At 40.1% G+C, this 20,486-nt stretch overlaps 1 protein-coding gene across 1 annotated transcript in view; it reads right to left on the minus strand.

The window, feature by feature from the left end:
- sptlc2a (serine palmitoyltransferase, long chain base subunit 2a) overlaps window positions 1-20,486 on the minus strand; it is a 148,084-nt gene that overhangs the window by 69,301 nt on the left and 58,297 nt on the right. Inside the window, exons 5-8 of the mRNA XM_063044515.1 lie at window positions 20,235-20,359; window positions 17,550-17,643; window positions 8,560-8,665; window positions 70-289 (exon numbers count right to left, since the gene is read on the minus strand). Coding sequence (XP_062900585.1) covers window positions 70-289; window positions 8,560-8,665; window positions 17,550-17,643; window positions 20,235-20,359 — 545 coding nt within the window. The remainder of the gene's footprint in view (window positions 1-69; window positions 290-8,559; window positions 8,666-17,549; window positions 17,644-20,234; window positions 20,360-20,486) is intronic.

Here is a 20,486-nt window from a genome sequence, read left to right on the forward strand (position 1 = left end):
AAACATTTGATCTGTTATGGCATTTCATAAAAGGATCTGACATGGGAAGAGTGAGACAAATTATTGTACCTTTTTGCCACCTATGTATCCACCAGCTGCACCGAAGCTCTTGGTGAAAGTTCCCATCATGACATCCACATCCTTGGGGTTCAGATCAAAATATTCAACCACACCACGGCCTGTGGGTCCTAGAGCCCCGATGCTGTGAGCTTCATCCAGGTAAAGATAGGCTTTGTATTTTTTCTTTAAAGCTACTATCTCAGGCAAGCGGACAATGGAGCCTTCCATACTGTGAACAAGAAAGGCAGATTTGCACTTAACATTGTTAACGAGTCCCAGTCATCACTAACTTAACCCATCTCAACTCGCATAGAGTCCTGTTAATTCAAAGACCAAAATTTTATTAACTTGATAAACAAACTGTTTATTTTGTTCTCGTTATGGCTTTTGTCAATTATTAACACAACCAGTCACAAACTTTCAAGACAATTTCCAAATTACAGTACACTAGCCTCTGACATTGTCACTGAAAGTAGTGCTCTCATTTTATTGCACTGTAATGATTCCTTTTACACTGCACCTTGCCAGACCTGCAGATACAGCACTGCTCATTAGGTTCTGTCCATGGCACAGAGTCAAGCTGCCTTGATTTTTTGCAATCTTTCCTCATCCTTAAGCTTAAACAAAAACAATCACTGTACATCACTCTCAGGTCCCTGCATTTCATGGCGCTAACTTGGGCTATTAGCAACAGTGTCAAGTCAAGAAAGGGTTACTGCATGGGGAACGAAAGGGTTACCATATGAGGAATGTCTGGCAGCTCTTAGGCTGTATTCCCCAAAGTTCAGGAGAATGGGGGGGGGGGGGGAATCTCAAAAACATTCTGAATATTAAAAGGCCTGAAAAGATTACATGTGGCAAAGTTACTTCCCATGGTAGGGGAGCCTAGGGTTAAAGGGCAAGACTTCAGGATTGAAGAATGCGACCAGAGGGTGGTAAATCTGTGGAATTTACTGCGACATGTGGCTGTGGAGGCCAAGTCATTGGGTGTATTTAAGGCAGAGATAGATAGGGTCTTGATTTGCCAGACCAAAGGGTATGGGGAGAAGGCAGAGGAGTGGGGATGACTGGAAGAATTTGATCAGCCCATGATGTAATGGGGAGCAGACTCAATGGGCTGAAGGGCCTACTTCTGCTCCTACATCTTATTTCTGGCATCCGTTAGTCTTGCAAGACCATGGAGCTGAACCTGGGAAGTCTTCACTCTCCAGAGCGCAGGCCTGGGCAAGGTTGTATGGAAGACCGGCAGTTGCCCATGCTGCAAGCATCCCCTCTCCACGACACCGATGTTGTCCAAGGGAAGGGCAAGGACCGATACAGCTTGGCACTGGTGTCATCGCAGAGCACTGTGTGGTTAAGTGCCTTGCTCAAGGAAACAACACGTTGCCTTGGCTGGGGCTCGAACTCACGACCTTCAGGTTGCTAGTCGAATGCCTTAACCACTTGGCCACATGCCCATATCTTATGGAATAGGTTAGGGATTTATTCCATGGAGTGTGAAAGAATGAAGGAAGATCTTTTAAGGGTATACAAATTTATGAGCACTATAGATAGGGTAAATGCAAATTGACAGAAGATCACATACCTGCAAGAATACTGTTGTACCAGATGATTTTAAACTTGCCAAATATTGACTGGAGCTGCTATAGTGCAAATGAGGAAGAATTTGAATGTGTTTAGGAATGTTTAAGGAATATGTAAATAGTCTTACTAGAGACAGTAACACTAGTGCCTCAGAAATGAGGCTGGACAAATGGCTCAAATGTCAGTGGGGGAACACTTTGGACCTGTGAATATAGTTTTAAAATAATCATGGAAAAATATAAGACCAGTCCACCATGCTGAGAGGCGCATGGCCAAGTGGTTAGGGTGTTGGACTAGCAACCTGAAGGTCGTGGGTTCGAGCCTCAGCTGAGGCAACGTGTGTGTCCTTGAGCAAGGCACTTAACCACAAAATGCTCCGGTCTACCCAGCTGAGAATGGGTACCGGCAAAAAAATGCTGGGGGTTAACCTCGCGATAGACTGGCTTCCTATTCGGGCGGGGGCGGGGGAAGTCTTGTACTCTCAGTCACTTCACGTCATGGAAACTGGCATAAGCACTGGCCTGATGGGCCACAAGGCTCGTGACAGACTTAAAAAAAAATAACAACTGTGCTGAAATCCTCAATTTTGATGAGAAATAGCAAACACTGATTGGGAGAGGCTGTCAATAGAAAAACAGAGGTCTGGAAATTGGTAGACTGTTAAAGTGAAACAGGAGGAGGCCGAGGTCAGCATTCTCCTGTTAGAGCGAAGGCAAGGTTGGCAGGAACTCTAGTTGACAAGCAATTTTAATGTTATGGTCAGAAAAAGGAGGCAGCATCAATCAGAAATAGACTGCTAAAATCAAGAATCCTTCAGTAAAAGGGATATAGGAGTTGGGGGTGGGGGTGGGGGTGGGGGAGGAGAAGTACTCCATCAGGAATTTTAGGGTGTATTACCAGTTTTTCTTTCTGGTAAATGACTACACATTTACACCATATTCTGCTACAACCAAAATTTGGCAATCCTGCTATGCCAAGTTTCATAGAAGTTACTAAAAGTACATAATTAGTTTTACTAGTTTGACAGGTAAACAAATTTGTATGTATCTGTATAAATTTCTTTGAAGTGGCAGGACAAGCTGAAAGGTGTATTAAAAGTGTTCTGAAATAGAGGCGTAGAAAAAAATAAAGATGGTTATTTAATACAACGGATTCTGGTTAATTGTGCCATTGGTTAATTGGGGCAGCTGTTTATTTGGAACAACTCAAAAACAAAAAACGAATCAAGAAAATAGCCATGATTCCTTCATTTATTTGGGACACTGATGCTTAATTGGGACAGAAGTCTGTCACTGAATCATTTCTAATTAGCATCAATTGCATGCACTTGTGTGGCTTTTCAACACTGGACCGTGCTTGGAGTGAATAGTTTTTAAAATACCATCAGTTGCATGTGGTTGCGTTCACAGAGCAGAGATTTTTGTCACTGATAAGTGGCAAGAAATAAGCAGTTCACTGCAGTTTCAAGCATTCAAATCTTTGAGATGCCAGAAACAACTGGGAGCAAAAATGAAACAATTTTACTCGTTGAACAAGTTAGGAACTAAGAATGTGAAGGTATCTACAATCATCCTGAATGTTACAATGAAAGTTAATATTTGGAAGATGCAATCGTTGAAAGCATTGTATGGAATCAGTCTATCATTGGTACTAGGCATCTGCTGATTTTGTTCATTTCTAGTCAAAAGAACACAGCAGCATACACTGGATGCATTAGGAGCTAATAGTCTTACAGTACTGGTAATGTTTTAAGTGAAATTTAATTTCAATAGCAAATACATAATTTGCTACTCAGTTCAACAGCGTTCGTCTTTTTTTCAAACCTTTTTGACCATTTTCATGAAACTTCAGCCAATTGAGCTAGCTGCTTAATATAGCCAAAATGTCCTGGTTCTGATGTGTCCCAATTAACTGGGACATATCAAGTTAACAATTTACTTTGCCCTGAGCATTCAGTCCATTAAGTGAGGGTACTACAGGCCCATCTAGTCTGCAATGAACTATTATTTTGCCTCATTTTATCGACCAGCACCTGGACAATGGCTGTCCATACCCCTTCCAACCACATACTTATCCAAACCTCTCAAACGCTGCAATCAAAGTCAATGCAGACTTTCAAAACAATTGCATTCCTCAATTTACATTCTTTAGCAATCAACTTGCTGGTTGCCCTACGACACACCTACACAATGGGGGAAATTTATAATAGCCAATTAACCTACCAACCAGCATATTTTTGGGGCTATAACAGGAAACTGGAACAACTTTGGAGAAAACAGATGGTCACAGGGAGAAGGTTCAAACACCACACAGACTATACCAGAGGTCAGTACTGAACATAGATGCTGGTGCTATTCTGCCAACTTGTATTGAACCATAAAAGCACTGGTTAAGTAACAGCATTTTATTCAATTTTAGGCTTGGATAGGGATAGCCAAGTAAAAATGTGGAAACATTTAAAATGGCTTCAGGTACCAGTCATTTAAGATACCAGACTAAACTGGAAAAAGCAGGTGGTTGCCTTTGGTTCAAAATATGTTTGCGAGTAGAAGTATGCATCCAATGCATGGTAGAAGTATACTCCCATCACAAGGACCAAAAGATTCAACAAACGCAAGAGCAGGCAAGATTGAGGAACACACACTAAATGCTGGAGGAACTCAGCAGACCACTTTTTCTAGCCCATAGATGCTGCCTGGCGTGCTGAGTTCCTCCAGCATTTCGTGTGTTGCTTGGATCTCCAGCATCTGCAGACTTTCTCTTGTTTGTGAAGATGATTGAGAATCTTTCTAAAACTCAATATACTGTTATGACCAGGATTTTGCTGCCTGAGAAGATGGCAAAAATTACGGTCTTCAATAGGCAAATGGATCAGCTCTAAGAGGAAAGTAAAATTCAGGGAGAAGACAGGGAATGGGAGAAAACAATAGGTGTCAAATTAGCTTGGATTTGATAGGCATTTTCTGTGCCATTATGATTCGACAATATTCTTGTGCTAAGTGATTCACAAGTGTATTTCAACTTTCTGTTCCTTGAGCACACAATCTAAAAACCCACAAACAACTTGAACACTGACAGTGGCATATTCTGATCCTAATTGAAATAAGAGACCGTCTTATAAAGGTTACTTTGATTAGGTAACCTAAATACATTGAATAAAGTGCTGCTCAGCGGTACACAGCATATACCTCAGGATGTAACATGCTGACTTGACACCACATTCTAATTATTAGAAACTCCCCAGTCAGTCCAAAGCACTGTTTCCATGATAATGCAGATGGGTTACTTAGTAAGTTTGTAGATGACAAATGGCTAAGTTATGGGTAGTAGGGAAGTTATCAAAGGAAACAGTAGGATCTACAGTACTGTGCAGAAGTCTTAGATAGTTAGAATATGAATATATACATATAGTGACTTGACCATATTCTATATATCTATGGGGTCTCTGACTTTTACACAGCCCTGTATATCAACATGGAGCAGAACAAGTTTGTAAATCCAGCAGAAGCAAGTGATGCTGGGAACGGCAAGGGTGGAGAGTGCCGCAGGAGGGGCGTGGAACACATGGCAGAGAAGGAGCGCCGGGGTGGGGTGGCGCAGGTGTAGACACATCCAGCCCTGAGACCACAGGCAAGGTCATTTGATTCCAAACAATTGGTTTATTGATCATTACAGAATGTCTCTCTGGTGCTTCCTGCTCCCTCCCCTCTCCCTTCCCCTTTTACCAACCATGATTCCCTCTCCTTGCCCCTTCCCCACTCAGTCCACAATAGAGACCCAGATCAGAATCTGGTTTATCATCTTTTTTTTTTGCAGCAGGACAGTACAATGCATATTACTACATTACTGTGCAAAAGTCTTGGGTGCCTTACTCTAGTCAGAGGGTGGTAAATCCAGAATTTGTTGCTAACAGCGGAGGTGGAGGTCAGTCACTGGGTGTATTTAAAGAAGAGATAGTAGGTTTTCCATTAGCCAGGGCATCAAAGGGTATGGGGAGAAGACAGGGGAGTGGGGATGACTGGAATAACTGGATCAGCCCATGATTGAATGGCGGAGCAGATGATGGGTTGAATGGCCTACTTCTGCTCCTGCATCTTATGGTCTTACAGTATCCTATGACTTTTGCACAGTACTGCAGATCAGTTGGAAATCCGGGCAGATAGAGTGTGAGGTGTTATAGTTTGGGAGGTCAAAGCAAGACGAAAAGCAGTAGTAAATCGCAAGACCCTTAGAAGTATTAATGAACAGAGGGATCTTGGTGTCCAAGACCATAAACTCACTGAAAGAGGTAGCACAAGTGGATGCAAGGGTAAAAGCAAAAGTAGGCAAATGAATTGGACTGTTTGCTTTAAGTAGAGTTTGGACAAATTGCGATCATTTCCTCTGGAGAGTCATGGTGACATTACATTAACTTTTGATACATTTTTAAAGGTACATAGCCGAGTCTTGCCCCCCCACCCTGGGCATGGAGGTATGTGAGGGAAAAGTGGTGTTTTCTTTTATACAAGGAACACATGCTAGCAATGGTGGTAGAAGCAGCTATGATAGTAATGATGATTAAGAGTCATCCAAGTTGACATGAACAGGCAAGGAATAGAGGGATAGAGACACATGGAGGCAGATGAAATTATTAGATTAGCATCAGGCTCAATGCAGACACTGGTGGGGTGAAGGGCCTGTCTGTGCTGAACAGTTCTAGGTTCTAAATGGCTACACTGCTTGGCTAAACTATTTGCTACATGTAAAGTTTCAGGATGATTGAGATGCAATGAGGAGCTACGTTATCAGTTCAGATTTGGAAACATGATCGGTTTAGTTTTGTCTTTATGAAATATGTATGTCAACATAATGATGAGCTGCTGCGGTATCGGTTGTCTGCCAAGTTCCAGTTTCACCAGCATATGTCAGTTCAACAGCAGCATTACAAATTAACAGCCAGACTGCCAAATGCATTGAATACACACAGAATATTTCTGCACTGATAAAACTTGAGGCTCATGTTACAAAACAACTTACTTCCCGAATGTCATTTCAGAAAGGTTTTAGGAAGGTGTTGAGGTAAGCAAAATACAGCTGAAATTTTTCTTTTAAACAAACGTTTACCAAATTAAATAATTAGCCTTTATCTGCTATGTACAACTCTCAGTTGTTTCAGTCACGAGGAAAGAATTGCTTGTTCATATTACCAGAATGAAGCTGGTGAATAGGAAACCACAGAGAATAGATGAAGCTATTTCTAGATAGAAAAACAATTATTGCTGACAAATTTCAGAGAAGTCCACTTTTAAGACCAAGCAATACAGAGAAATTGGAATGCAGTTTAATCAGGACAGAATTGGTAGTTAATTAGTTTAGTGTAAATTAAAGAGGTGCATGGGAGAGAAGATTAGTCTGGTATGATGCATAAACACAAGAGATTCTGCAGATGCTGAAAATCCAGAGTAACACACACAAAATTCCAGAGGAACTCAGAAGGTCAGACAATGTTTACGGAGTGGAATAAAGAGCCGATGTTTCGGGCTGAGACTCCTTTGTCAGGACAATGACGATATGATGAATGGTGTGGCAGTAATGTCTGGCAATTAAAATACAATCCTATAAAGACTGAAAACTACATTCTAAAATGGAAATTCCCCATATTCGACAGATGTAAATTAGCAACAAATACTTGTAATTGTACAGGAGCCTTTAACTTAATATAATTCACAGAAATGTGAAAAAAGGACTGATCAAAACAGAAAATTAACAAGACAGGTCTTAAAGGTCTTGAGGAACAAACTTAGAGGGGCCTGGTTGACTGATGGCATAACTACCAATGACCAGAGTAAAGGAATAGAAGCTGCAGTAGGTTTGAAGTCAACGGAATCGGAAGTCTGCCAGTTGGAAATGGAAGACGTTACCAATTAAGACTGGAGAAAATTGCAGAGAAATTTTTGGCAACAACATTGCAGTGCTAAATAGCAGCACGTTTGGTAAATGCGAGTCCCAAAATGATTTGTTGATGAAAACACCACAAAATTTCAATTACATTTGGCCAACTGCAGAAAGATCTATTAGCAACTTTCAGTTTCATTAAACTCCCAGCTTTCATCTAGGTGTTTTGGCGCAAGGTCACAACAGGAAGGTGGCTGGTGTGACAATTTGGGGAGAGAATTTAGGGGTGGGTGCAGAGTGATGGCATTCATAAGCGCGAGAGTGTACTAAGTGGGGGAACAGGACTGCTCTGAGGGCTAGAGTAAATGCTGTGGGCCAAACTATGATTGAAGGAAATATGAAAAGTATGTTCTGAGATATAGCGATCATGATACTCCAAATTCTAACCCTTGTTACCAAATCTCTTCTTCACTTTGTATTCTTTGTCAGACAACTCCCATTTTCTCCAACCACCCCACCCCCCCAACCACAAGTTCTGGTCTCGTTCACATCAGTGATTTTAAACACTTCATTGTTGGTTCCCTTGTCGTAAGTTACCTAGGACTGTCCATAGACACTGTCTCAGTGTGATGACAGCAGTAAATGGATTACAATAATATTAGCAAGAATGGGTGTTCTAAGGTCAGTGCGCTTTTGTGTTGTAATTGATTTAAGCTTTAAGCTTATGTACCTCCTTTCTACAAAATGGTTCTGTGATTGAGCTTTTAAACATACTGATATTTGATAACATTTGGAACTACTTGTTTAGAATGCTTTATACAGCTAACAGAACAACATAAATGCATGTTAAACTGCAGATTGGACAAGGCATTCTTAGATTAAGCATTTTAATATGTTAGTTATTCAACTTAAAAAGGTCTGATACCACAGAGTGCAACATGAATTGCACACTGCATTGAACTCAAAGTGTCAATACAGCATTCCACAGGTCAGCTTGTCTAAAAACTTATTCAGACTGGATCCTGCACTTTGTGATTGTACCTGTAAATCCCCTCCACTACAATGAGAATCTTTTTCCATGGTCGGCGTGTTCGCGGCTGCCCGTGCACAATTGCGTCTTTAAGCAATTTATCCAAGCTCTGCATATCTGAAAATAATACAAGCATTGTAATGATGACTACCCAGTTGGCAGTAAACAAACATCTATTAAACAAGTTTGCATTTCCAGTCAATACCAGCTGGTGGATATCCAAAAGAAAAATGTCATCGTTACCTCACAACGTTCAGAATAAATTTCATGAGAATTGAATCACTACACATTCAAACTCAGTGGGTAAATCCATTTAGCCCACTCAGAAGGAATCTACATAATTCGTGGCAGCTTTCTTTAATGATGTTCCACACTCACTGTCATATCCAGAAGTTGATTAAAAGTAAATCTCTATTTCCCCACAACTATTGCAGTAGGATCAAATGAACATTTCTAAACTGACTTCAAGTTACTAGATAAGGACATCTAGGGTCATGTAACTTAGGTGAGTAAGTGGGCATGAGGCACACACACACACACGCAGTGGCCACTTTATTAGGTACACCTGCTCATTAATACAAATATCTAATCAGCCGATCATGTGGCAGCATGCAGACATGGTCAAGAAGTTCAGCTGTTGTTCAGACCAAACATCAGAATGAGGAAGAAATGTAATCCAAGTGACTTTGACCGTGGAATAACTGTTGGTGCCAGATAAGGTGGTTTGAGTATGTCAGAAACTGCCGATCTCCTGGAACTTTCTCACAGAACACTCTTAAGAGTTTAAGAGAGTGATGCAATAAACAAGAAACATCTAGGGAGCAGCAGTTCTGTGAATGAAAGTGTTTATTAATGAGAGAGGTCAGAGGACAATGGCCAGACTGGTTCAAGCTGACAGGAAAGCAACAGTAACACAAACAAACATGCTTACAACAGTGGTGTGCAGAAGAGCATCCTAAATGCACAACACATCAAATCTTGGGGTGATGGGCGACAGCAGAAGACCACAAACATGCATTCAGTGGCTACTTTATTAGGTACAGGAGGTACCTAATCAAAATTCAAAGTAAATTTTATCAAAGTACATACATATCACCATATACAACTGAGAGATTCATTTCTTGTAGGTATACTTAATGAGTCAATAGAATAGTAACTATAACAGAATAAATGAACAACTGCCAAACTTGGGCAATCAAGCAGAGTGCAGAAGACAACAAACTGCAAATACAAAAAAGCAACAATGCAGACAATAAATATGAATATGTGATGAAGATATTTATTGCTTAGTGGCCACTGAGTCTATTCCCCATGTACTGAAAGCTTAACATTGAGGAACTGAATGCCCACATTCCAACAGTAGCCACTGTTGATTATATTTTTTCTGGTTACCATTTACATTAATCCTACAATAACTTTATTATTTTCACCCTTTTTAAGGGAGGGAATTCTAAAATGAAGATCCCAGGCAACCAACTTTACTGCATAGTTAAATGTAATATTTATACAACCTTCAGCAAGTTGACATCCCATTGCCCAGTATTTGGTAATTAACAGTTGTTATACTACAATTTCTCCACCCAAAATTTATTTGAGATACAGTGTAGAATAGGCCCTTGGAGCCGAGCCACCCAGCAACCCGATTTAGCCTTAGCCTAATCATGGGACAATTTACAATGACCAATTAAACAACCAGCTGGGCTTTCCACTGTGGGAGGAAACTTGAGCACCCAGAGAAAACCAGCGTGGTCACGTGAAAAACGTACAAGCTCCTTACAGACAGCAGAAGAAATTGAACCTGGGTTGCTGGTACTGTAAAGAATTGTGTTAACCACTATGCTACTGTGCCACTGTACAATATTTGATCTGGCTTGGAGATTTATTCAATTTTAAGCTTAGACATCTAATCCTTAACGTACAAAGAAAATGCAGGAAATAATCAGGTGGGTTAGGCAAATCTTTGTAGTTAATATTTCAGCTTGATGATCTCTTATCACACTCCTTTAGTATTTCCTGTTCTACAATGTCTATCCTTTCAATATGGCATGTAGTTTGTCTAAATACATCAATATCTTTCCCTATATAGCCACCAAATATTATGAACATTCATCAACCTCTACACATTTATCAAGCTTTCACTGTTTTAATGTCACCCTATATTTTCTACATTAAGCTTTCTGTAGTATTAAGCTCGGAGAACTGATGCGTCATGCTAATTAGTCAATAATACAAAGTCTTCACATCAAACGGATCAGGATAAATCTAAAAGGAAGATGGTTTTTGTTTTCGTTCTATAACCTTTGCTGCCTTGTATGCAAATCAATTGGCTCAAAAGGTTACAGGTTTCTTTCCCATGGGTGCTGTCTAAACTGCTACACATTTTCACCATTTCAGATTTCTTCCATATACAGTATTTTGCTTTAGCCAGTTATACATTTGACTGGAACTGGAAGAATGATTTTGGAGAGGACTCTCTCAACCAGGAATTGGAAGGGAAGATGAAGCGCAAAAAGGGAATAAGGCAAAGATTTAATTATTTTATCACCATGTCCCTGTATTCAATAGTCATCATTTTCTGCACTGAACTTTCCTGATTTTGCATAATAAATTTTCCAATTTGCAATTTTCCATTTGAGGACGTGTCACACAGTCTGATGCAACAAACTGATTAGTTCCTAGCTTTCTCAGAGGAAAACAGATGCATAGCCACTCATCTGAGCAAGCTTATGTACACCTTTTGCTTCCTTTAAGAGTAACAGTGGAAGGGGGCTTGATTGTTTCTAGTTGTATTGCTATACCACTGGAGGGATGCAATGTGGAGACCCAAGCAATAATGGGCATCGATAAAAAAAGAAAATCAGGAAAAGGTAGTATTTGGCAGTTTGGAAATATTGAAGCTACATCCCAGAAATGGGATTATGTGGCCTGCACACAGAACCTGGATGCACCAAAGCTGTTTACCAAATTATTTGATCAATTAAACCTGCTAAAGAATTCATGCATCGAGGTGTCATGGGAGCACAGTGGTTAGCACAATGCTTTACAGTACTAGTGACCCAAGTTCAATCCCCACCACTGCCTACAAGGAGAATGTACATTCTCCCCATGACCACATGGGTTTCCTCCGGGTGCTCCAGTTTCCTCCCGCAGTCCAAAGATGTACCAGTTGGTAGATTAATTGATCACTGTTAATTGTCCCGTGATTAGGCTCGGGTTAAAACCGGATTGCTGGGCAGCACGGCCAGAAGGGCCTACTCCACACTGTATCTCAATCAATAACTCAATACAGGACATCATAAATATTTTAACAAACTCAAATTCTACACAATATTTAGTTGAAAAATTCCAATTAAAATGTGTTGCATGTTTACATTTACATTATACAAGGACGCGCATGTAATTAAAAAGGGACTGTAAATATTCAGGCCAATCATTGTTACTTTGGGGATCCATTTCATCCCAACCAATTTGAACTTGAGAGCTACACATCACAATTCAGACACAAACACAAGAGATGCTACAGATACCGGAAACACACAAAAGGCTGGAGGAATTCAGTAGGTCGGGCAGCATCTATGGAGGGGGAATAAACAGATGATATTTCTGGCCAAGACACTTCATCAGGTCATTATTTAAGATTCAAGATTGTTTAATGTCATTTCCACTATACGAGTGTAAAAGGAGAACAAAATAATTGAATCAACGTGACTCAGTACTGTTTAAGCCAAAGTGGTAAATAGAAAATCAAAAGAATTTTTATCAATATGTTATCTTTCACAACACATCATGTCTTCAAAACATATTGCTATCAGTGTAGGAGCTTTGCAATGTGAAGCATCCAATTTGCCCGTAGCAAGATCCTGAACACGATAATCTGTCTTGTAGATGATTGAAAGATAATTATCAACCTAAACACCATGAGCACTTGAAGGCGAGAAAACATACATAAACAATATATTCCAACTCTTACATTCCTTAGCTGGATGAAAGAGTCCAAGAATACATTTTGTTTAGAGCACAAAGTGAAGCACTGCAAGGATGAAGGATTGCTATTCTAATTCTAATTTGAATGAAATCAATGCCAAATTGGTAACAGTTCTGCTCTGTGAACTTTCATGCAAGGGAAACAATGATTTATTTCAAGAACTGCACCTACTGCAAATTAACCATTTTTATCCAAGATCAGTTCTAGAGTTGAAGAGCACTTGTCGCCCTCAACTGATTTTAAATGTTGTATTTAAACCGTCAAGCAATATTGCAGACCGATGCTATACGGGCTCAATTTAATGCTGGTATCTGTTACACAAGGGCAAATTGACATTTGCAAGCAATTTTAGCAATCAGGGCGCAAATCAAAGCTGATGAATTCCAGTCAGCACTAACACATTGAAATGTGTAATTGGAGAGTCAGTAAGTGTTGGCCCAAAACATTGACCCTCCATATAGATACTGCCTAATGTGCTGAGTTCCTCCAGTATTTTGTTAAACTACAGACTGTGCAGGTTTCCTAAATCCATTGAGTATGCCATCAATTTGTGGAGCAGTTATTTCATTTTTCTTTGCAATCACCATTTGCTAGCAAAGGTCAGTGAATAGCTTCGGGCCACATCTTCTGCAAAAGACAGGATCATATCCACAGAAGGAATAATATGGATCAACTATTCCAAGCAAAATTGAAATTTGAAAGATGTATCAGTATTACAGTGGAGTAAAGGCAACTACAGGGGCTTGTGAGAAGAGATGGCCGAAGTTTTTTTGGAAGGGAATACAAGCAATGATGACTGCAGAGCAACAAAATCTGGAGTTTCTGGGAGCAATTCAGAAGGCACAGAATAGATGCATCCCAAAGATTAAGTAGCATTCTAAAGGGAGGATGAGGTAACCGTAGCAGACAAGGGAAGTCAAAAGCAGCATAAGCACAAAAAAAAAGAGGGCATATAATGTAGGAAAAATTAGTGGGAAGCAAGAAGATGGGGATGGTTTTAAAAACCAGCAGAAGCCAACAGAAGTAACCTCATCAGTAATTTAAAAAAAGAGGATTCTCCATCTGATTTCTGCTTTGACTTAGACCTCTTACACTATTCTAATGAAGTCCATAAAAAGCTCAAAGAACGCGTCATGAATTTGGCCTATTACAGCTCAGGCCATAACATGGAACTCTGGACAGATGACCTTTCCAACCTGCATCAGAACTGGAAAGTCATCTTGCAATGTTAACTGTTACTCTTCCCATAGACAATGACTGACCTGGATGAACATATCCAGCATTTCTTTTTGCCATCTCACTTCCAACATTTACAACTTATATTTTGCAAAAGCATCTTGGAATCCATTACTTACCAGAGTAACACACAAAATGCTATCTGACCTCCTGAATTCCTCCAGCATCTATAGCAAGGAATAAACAGTTGACATTTCAGGCTGAGACCCTTTATCAGAACTGGAAAGGAAGTGGGTAGAAGCCAGAAGACCAAGGAATGTGGACTACAGGAAGGGGAAGTTGAGAGGACCAGTCCTCAGAAGAGTCAGCAGTGGAAAGGGTGAGAAAATTCCAGGCTATCAACATTTGAAGATCTAGCCTGGGTCTGACATCAATACAATTACAAATGCGGCACGACAGTGGCTATATTTCATTGGTATGTCACCAAAGACTCTCGCAAATTTTTACAGATGTATTGTGTAGAACATTCTAACTGGGAGCATCACCACCTGGTATAGAGGGGCCAATGCACAGGAATAGGGAAAAAACTGCAGAAAGTTGTAAACTCAGCCAGCTCCATCACAGACATCTACAGTGGCATGCAAAAGTTTGGGCACCCCGGTCAAAATTTCTGTTACTGTGAATAGTTAAGTGAGTAGAAGATGAACTGATCTCCAAAAGTCAAAGTTAAAGATGAAACATTCTTTTCTTTTTTTTGCGTGCTTGTGCATGTGTCCGTAATGATGTCTTTTTCATGGCTTTTACAAGGCGCTGAGCGAGAGAGAGAGACTGTGTGGCACGCCACTCCTCACACAAGACATTTTTCGCAATATTTTCCCTTTGTTTTATGAGGTCGAGTTGCGTTCTCGACACTCAACCCGGCACGGATGTTAAGTGTACTCGGGGGCGGACCCGTCTAGTTTGAAACCCGGGGACCTCTGCTCCCAGGTTCGGCGCCGATGTCGTTGCGCCACCAGCCGGCCCTGAAACATTCTTTTCAACATTTTAAGCAAGATTAGTGTATTATTTTTTGTTTTGTACAATTTTAGAGTGAAAAAAGGAAAGGAGCACCATGCAAAAATTTGGTCACCCCAAGAGATTTGAGCTCTCATAACTTTTACCAAGGTCTCAGACCTTCATTAGCTTGTTAGGGCTATAGCTTGTTCACAGTCATCGTTAGGAAAGGCCAGGTGATGCAAATTTCAAGGCTTTATAAATACCCTTACTGCTCAAACCTTGTCCCAATAATCAGCAGAAATGGGCTCCTCTAAGCAGCTGCCTAGCACACTGAAAATTAAAATAAATGATGCCCACATAGCGGGAGAAGGCTATAAGATAAAGCGTTTTCAGGTAGCCGTTTTCTCAGTTGGTAATGTAATTAAGAAATGGCAGTTAACAGGAACGGTGGAGGTTAAGTTGAGCTCTGGAAGACCTAGAAAACCTTCCAAGAGAACTGCTCATAGGATTGTTAGAAAGGCAAATCAAAACCCCCGTTTGACTGCAAAAGACCTTCAGGAAGATTTAGCAGACCCTGGAGTGGTGGTGCACTGTTCTACTGTGCAGCGACACCTGCACGAATATTACTTCATGGAACAGTCATCAGAAGAAAACCTTTTCTGCGTCCTCACCACAAAATTTAGTGTCAACGTCAGACACAGACTTACAGTTTAAAACATTATATATAGACTCCATTATTCCAAAGAAAAGTTGCAGTTTCTACCCTGATGTTTCACCAGTTTGTAATAGATATAAATCTGTGAACAGTAACTTGTCACATTCATTCTGGTCATGTTGTAAGCTTTATGCATACTGGAAAAGTATTTTTCACTGTTTCTCTGAGGCTTTTGGGAAGCAGTGGGAACCAGATCCACCGATAGCCATCCTTGGAGCAACAAACTCCCCATCTTCAGCCAATATGTATGAAAAAGTGGCTGTATTGTTTGGAACGGTGATTGCCAAGAAGTTAATCCTGCAAATGTGGAAACTGGACTCTGTGCCTATGTACAATCTGCGGCTGAGAGAATTGGCAAGTACTTCACATTTGGAGAGACTAAGACTATGTAATGAAGACAGAGGGGACATATTTGAAAGGATATGGGGCCCTGTACTGGCTTTCTTACAGGGTGAGGACTGAGGTTTTTTGGCACAGTGCACCTCTGCTGTGTATGTTTACTTTTGCCTTTATATTTTTCTCTTGTTGTTCAATATTTAATTTGATTTTGCTATGGTTGTGGTTTTTGTGGATGTGCTGTGTTTTTTTTGTCTGTTTATTAGTAATAAATAAAATTTTGAAAGAAAAAAACTAAAAAAAAAATTCAGCGTCAGAAGTTTGTAAAGGAACATCTAAGCAAGTCTGATGCATTTTGGAAACAAATCCTGTGCACTGATGAAGTTAAAATAGTACTTTTTTGCTGCAATGAGCAAAGGTATGTTTGGAGAAAAAAGGGTGCAGAATTTCATGAAAAGAACACCTCTCCCACTGTTAAGCATGGGAGTGGATCGATCATGTTTTGGGCTTGTGTTGCAGCCAGTGGCATGGGGAACATTTCACTGGTAGAGGGAAGAATGAATTGAATTAAATACCAGCAAATTCTGGAAGCAAACATCACACCGTCTGTAAAAAAGCTGAAGGTGAAAAGAGGATGGCTTCTACATCCTAAACACACCTCAAAATCCACAATGGACTACCTCAAGAGGCGCAAGCTCTAGGTTTTGCCATGGCCTTCACAGTCCCCTGACCTAAACATCATCAAAAATCTGTGGATAGACCTCAAAAGAGCAGTGCATGCAAGACGGCCCAAGAATCTCACAGAACTAGAAGCCTTTTGCAAGGAAGAATGGGCAAAAATCCCCCAAACAAGAATTGAAAGACTCTTAGCTGGCTACAGAAAGCATCTATAAGCTGTGATACTTGCCAAAGGGGGTGTTACCTAAGTACTGCCATGCAGGGTGCCCAAACTTGTGCTTTGGGCCCTTTTCCTTTTTTGTTATTTTGAAACTGTAGAAGATGGAAATAAAAAAGTAATCTTGCTTAAAATATTAAAGAAATGTCATTTTTAACTTTATGCCTTTTGGAAATCAGGTCATCTTTTACTCGCTTAGCCATTCACAGTAACAGAAATTTTGACCGGGGTGCCCAAACTTTTGCATGCCACTGTACTACCCCAGCATAGAGGCCACCTTTGAAAGGCAATGCCTCAAAAAGGTGGAATCCATCATTAAGGAACCCATCACCCAGGTCATGCTCTCTTCTCATTACTACCACTGAAGTGGTGGTACAGGAGCCTGAAGACACACATTTCAGGAACAGTTCTTCCCCTCTACCATTGGATTTCTGAATGAACAATGAACATAAAAATTACTTCACTATTTTTTGCTCTCTTTTTGCACTCATATACACCTTAATGTATTTTATTATATATTGCAATGTACAGCTGCTGCAAAACAACAAATTTCACAACATGTGCCAGTGATAATAAACCTGATTTGATTAAGAAAGCAAGGGTAGGGGGAGTTGTACAAGCTGGTAGGTGACAGGGATGAACTGAGAAGCTGGGAGGTGACTGGTGAAAAAGATAAAGAGCTGAAGGAGGAATTTGAAGTGGGTGAGAGTGGCCCATGGGAGAGTGCTGTTTAACCTGTTGAGTTCCTCCAGCATTGTGTTACTCTGGATTTCCAGCAACTGTAGAATCACTTGTGTTCATTTATTATTTACTGCTTTTTCCCCCAAAGTTCTTCCCATCTCTGACAGGAATTGTAATTTTTTTTGCACAGATCAAGACTTATTTGTAGTCTACTTACTGTTGTGTTTGAAAACCCTGATGGTGGCACCTGAAAGCCTGGCTCCAAGCACTAACGATGCATGATTTAGTTCATCACTCAAGATCAGACAACCCTGGAGATGGAAAAATAAAGTCATTAAAGTTTAATTAGCTTTAAAAGCTCCAAAGAATAATTGTCTTCAGTTTAAGAAAATTATTTGATCCTTTCTCTCTATAGCATTTGGAACAAAATACAGACCTATGTTTTTTGACTTCTGAGGAAGTACCATATTTGTTCAAAGCCATTCAAACAGAAAGACCATCAAGACTATAAGACAGAGCAATTTAGGCCATTCAGCCTATCGAGTCTGGCTTGCCATTCTATCATGGCTGATACTATCTATTTAACCCCATTCTCCTGCCTTCTCTTCATAATCTTTGACATTGTGAATTAGACCTGCTCACAGCAGGAATACAGTGAATGAACTGTAATCGAACATGCTGGCAATACTAACACTGCCCCAGTTGACCCTCAAAATGGATTCCAATAAATTCTTCCATACTTTGTACTGTCAGAGCCATTTAAAAGAAATATTTCCATAAAGCTCAAAGATGTATTCTATTGAGAAAAAGGTGTCAGGAGAAGGACAGGTTCATCTATAGCAATTGTTTGTCCAACTTTGTGTTGTTTGCCTTAAGTAGTTTTTCATTGATTCTATTGAGTCTTTGTATTTATTGTGAATGCCTGCAAGAAAATAATCTCAGTATATGGTGACATATACTTTGATAATAAATTTACTTTGAACATTGAAGTTAAGGATGGAAAAGTGAAAGAAAAAGCATGAGAGGTTGTAAAGATTAATGGTAGAGTAGACTTTTTAACAAGGTAGCAAAAATAAGAGCAACAAATACAGCAAGACTGCAAGAGTCTCTACAGGTAGATATAAAAGTGTAATTAAATTAAGCAGTTGCCCTTTAGCAAATAAAACTCAAGAATTTATAGTGGAAAATCAGAAAATGTGAAGGCTGAACACATCTCGCATCAGTCATCAGGGCAAAGGTTACTAAAAGCATCCCAATATTTTAAAATAACAAGTGAAAATAAAATGAGATACAATCACAGCTGCTAGCAGACCAATGGGACTAAAGGACAACACTGACCTTTTTTTTTGTATCCTGCCTCACCTCCTGAACATGATCAGTATTTCCTGTTTCCGTTTGTGCAGGAGAGGGACAAACTAGGAGCCACTCAAGAGAAATGGAAATTTATGGTCGAGGCTGCTATCTTTAAACCATGTCTATGGCAACAAAGAGGAACCTCTTTATCTGAATCTCTCCACCCAGTTCTTAGTCTGCAGCCTTTCAGTGAAAATCCCAGGCACATTTTAAAAGTGTGGTGAGTTTCTGCTCCACCAACCTTAGTCAATAGTTCTAAACCTTACAGATATGGTGGAAAAAAGTCACTTACAAAAATACTAAGTCATCTTTCCATCAATATATGCCCCACTACTGGCCTCTCTGCTAAGCCCTTCCTATTCATCTTATCCAGGCCACTCAATGAATTTCCTACTTTGTTTCAAAGCAAACAATGCTTCCCTGGCCATTCTCTCAATAATTCCCCTCTATATTCTTATTAATCTCATCACCCAAACACTGGACGCATCCTGTTTGTTGACCAGAAGTGTATGCAGCTGTGACATAACTGGTGTTCAGAATCAGGTTTATTATCACCGGCATGTGACGTGAAATCTGTTTTGTACAGATTTAGCGCAACTTCCTCAAACTATGCCTCAGCTAATTAAACACCCTACAAGTTTAACCGTTGTATCCATTGGCCTTGCTCCCTTCAGAGAAGTTAATATGGACTTCAAGATCCTGTTGTTTGCTTGCAGTTCCTTGAATCTTATTATTTTGCTAATAGCTGTACAGAGATCAAGGTCAAAATTTGTCATATGTGGCCTCTTTATTAGATAGTTCCTGTACACCTGCTTGTTAATGTAAATATCTAATCAACTAACCATGTGGCAGCAACTCAATGCATAAAAGCATACAGACATGGTCAAGTTGTTCAGACCAAACATCAGAATAGGGGGAAAAAAAATGCGATCCAAGGGACTTTTACTGGAGTGACTTTGGTGACAAATGGGGTGGTTTGAGCATCTCAGAAACATCTCTCTGGGATTTTCATGTGCAACAGTCTCCAGACTTTAGAGAATGGTATGAAAACAAAAAGCATACAGAGAGTGGCAGCTCCATGGACAAAAATGCTTCATTAATGAGGGGTCAGGACTGGTTCAAGAGGGCAAGGTGACAGTAACTCTAATAACATGTTACAGTGTACACAAGTGCATCAATAAACAAAGCACATCAAACCCTGAAGATGGTGACAGCAGAAGACCACACGGGTTTCCATTCCCGGACCCAAGAGTCCGACCACCGAGTGTATATATACAGGCGCAAGAAAATCCTACTTGTAGCAGCATCACAGCAACATAACATCATAATGATCAATCCACAGCCAAGACCTCCTCAAATCAAGCCTACATTTTACCTGTACTTCTAGAGAGGCTACTAAAGTTAGTTTACAGTCCATTATCTACATCAATTACCTACAAAGATATTGCTTGGTAGATATCAGGTCTTCATTTCTTTACAATACTAACTGCAATCTTCAGAGAAGAAAGTTGGGTGAAGTTTAGAGTGAGGGACGCTTTAGTTAACAAACCTTGCCGACAAGAGCAGGAATATTCATGGAGTTCGTAGCAAATCCCATCCCGAATGCCATAGCTGCATCAACACCCAGGAACCGAGCCACCAATTTTTCCAGTTCTTCATGTTTGTCAAGGTTACCTGAGAACAGATTTGGCCACTTTGAGAATTTAAAATATACTGGCGTGTATTATCGACAAGGCACTCTTGGGATAATTTTCATAGGTACGATTAGTCTGAACATCCATAGAAACTACAGCACAGAAAC

The sequence above is a fragment of the Mobula hypostoma genome, chromosome 1 (genome assembly GCF_963921235.1).
Source record: "Mobula hypostoma chromosome 1, sMobHyp1.1, whole genome shotgun sequence".
In the NCBI taxonomy this organism is placed as follows: Eukaryota; Metazoa; Chordata; class Chondrichthyes; order Myliobatiformes; family Myliobatidae; genus Mobula; species Mobula hypostoma.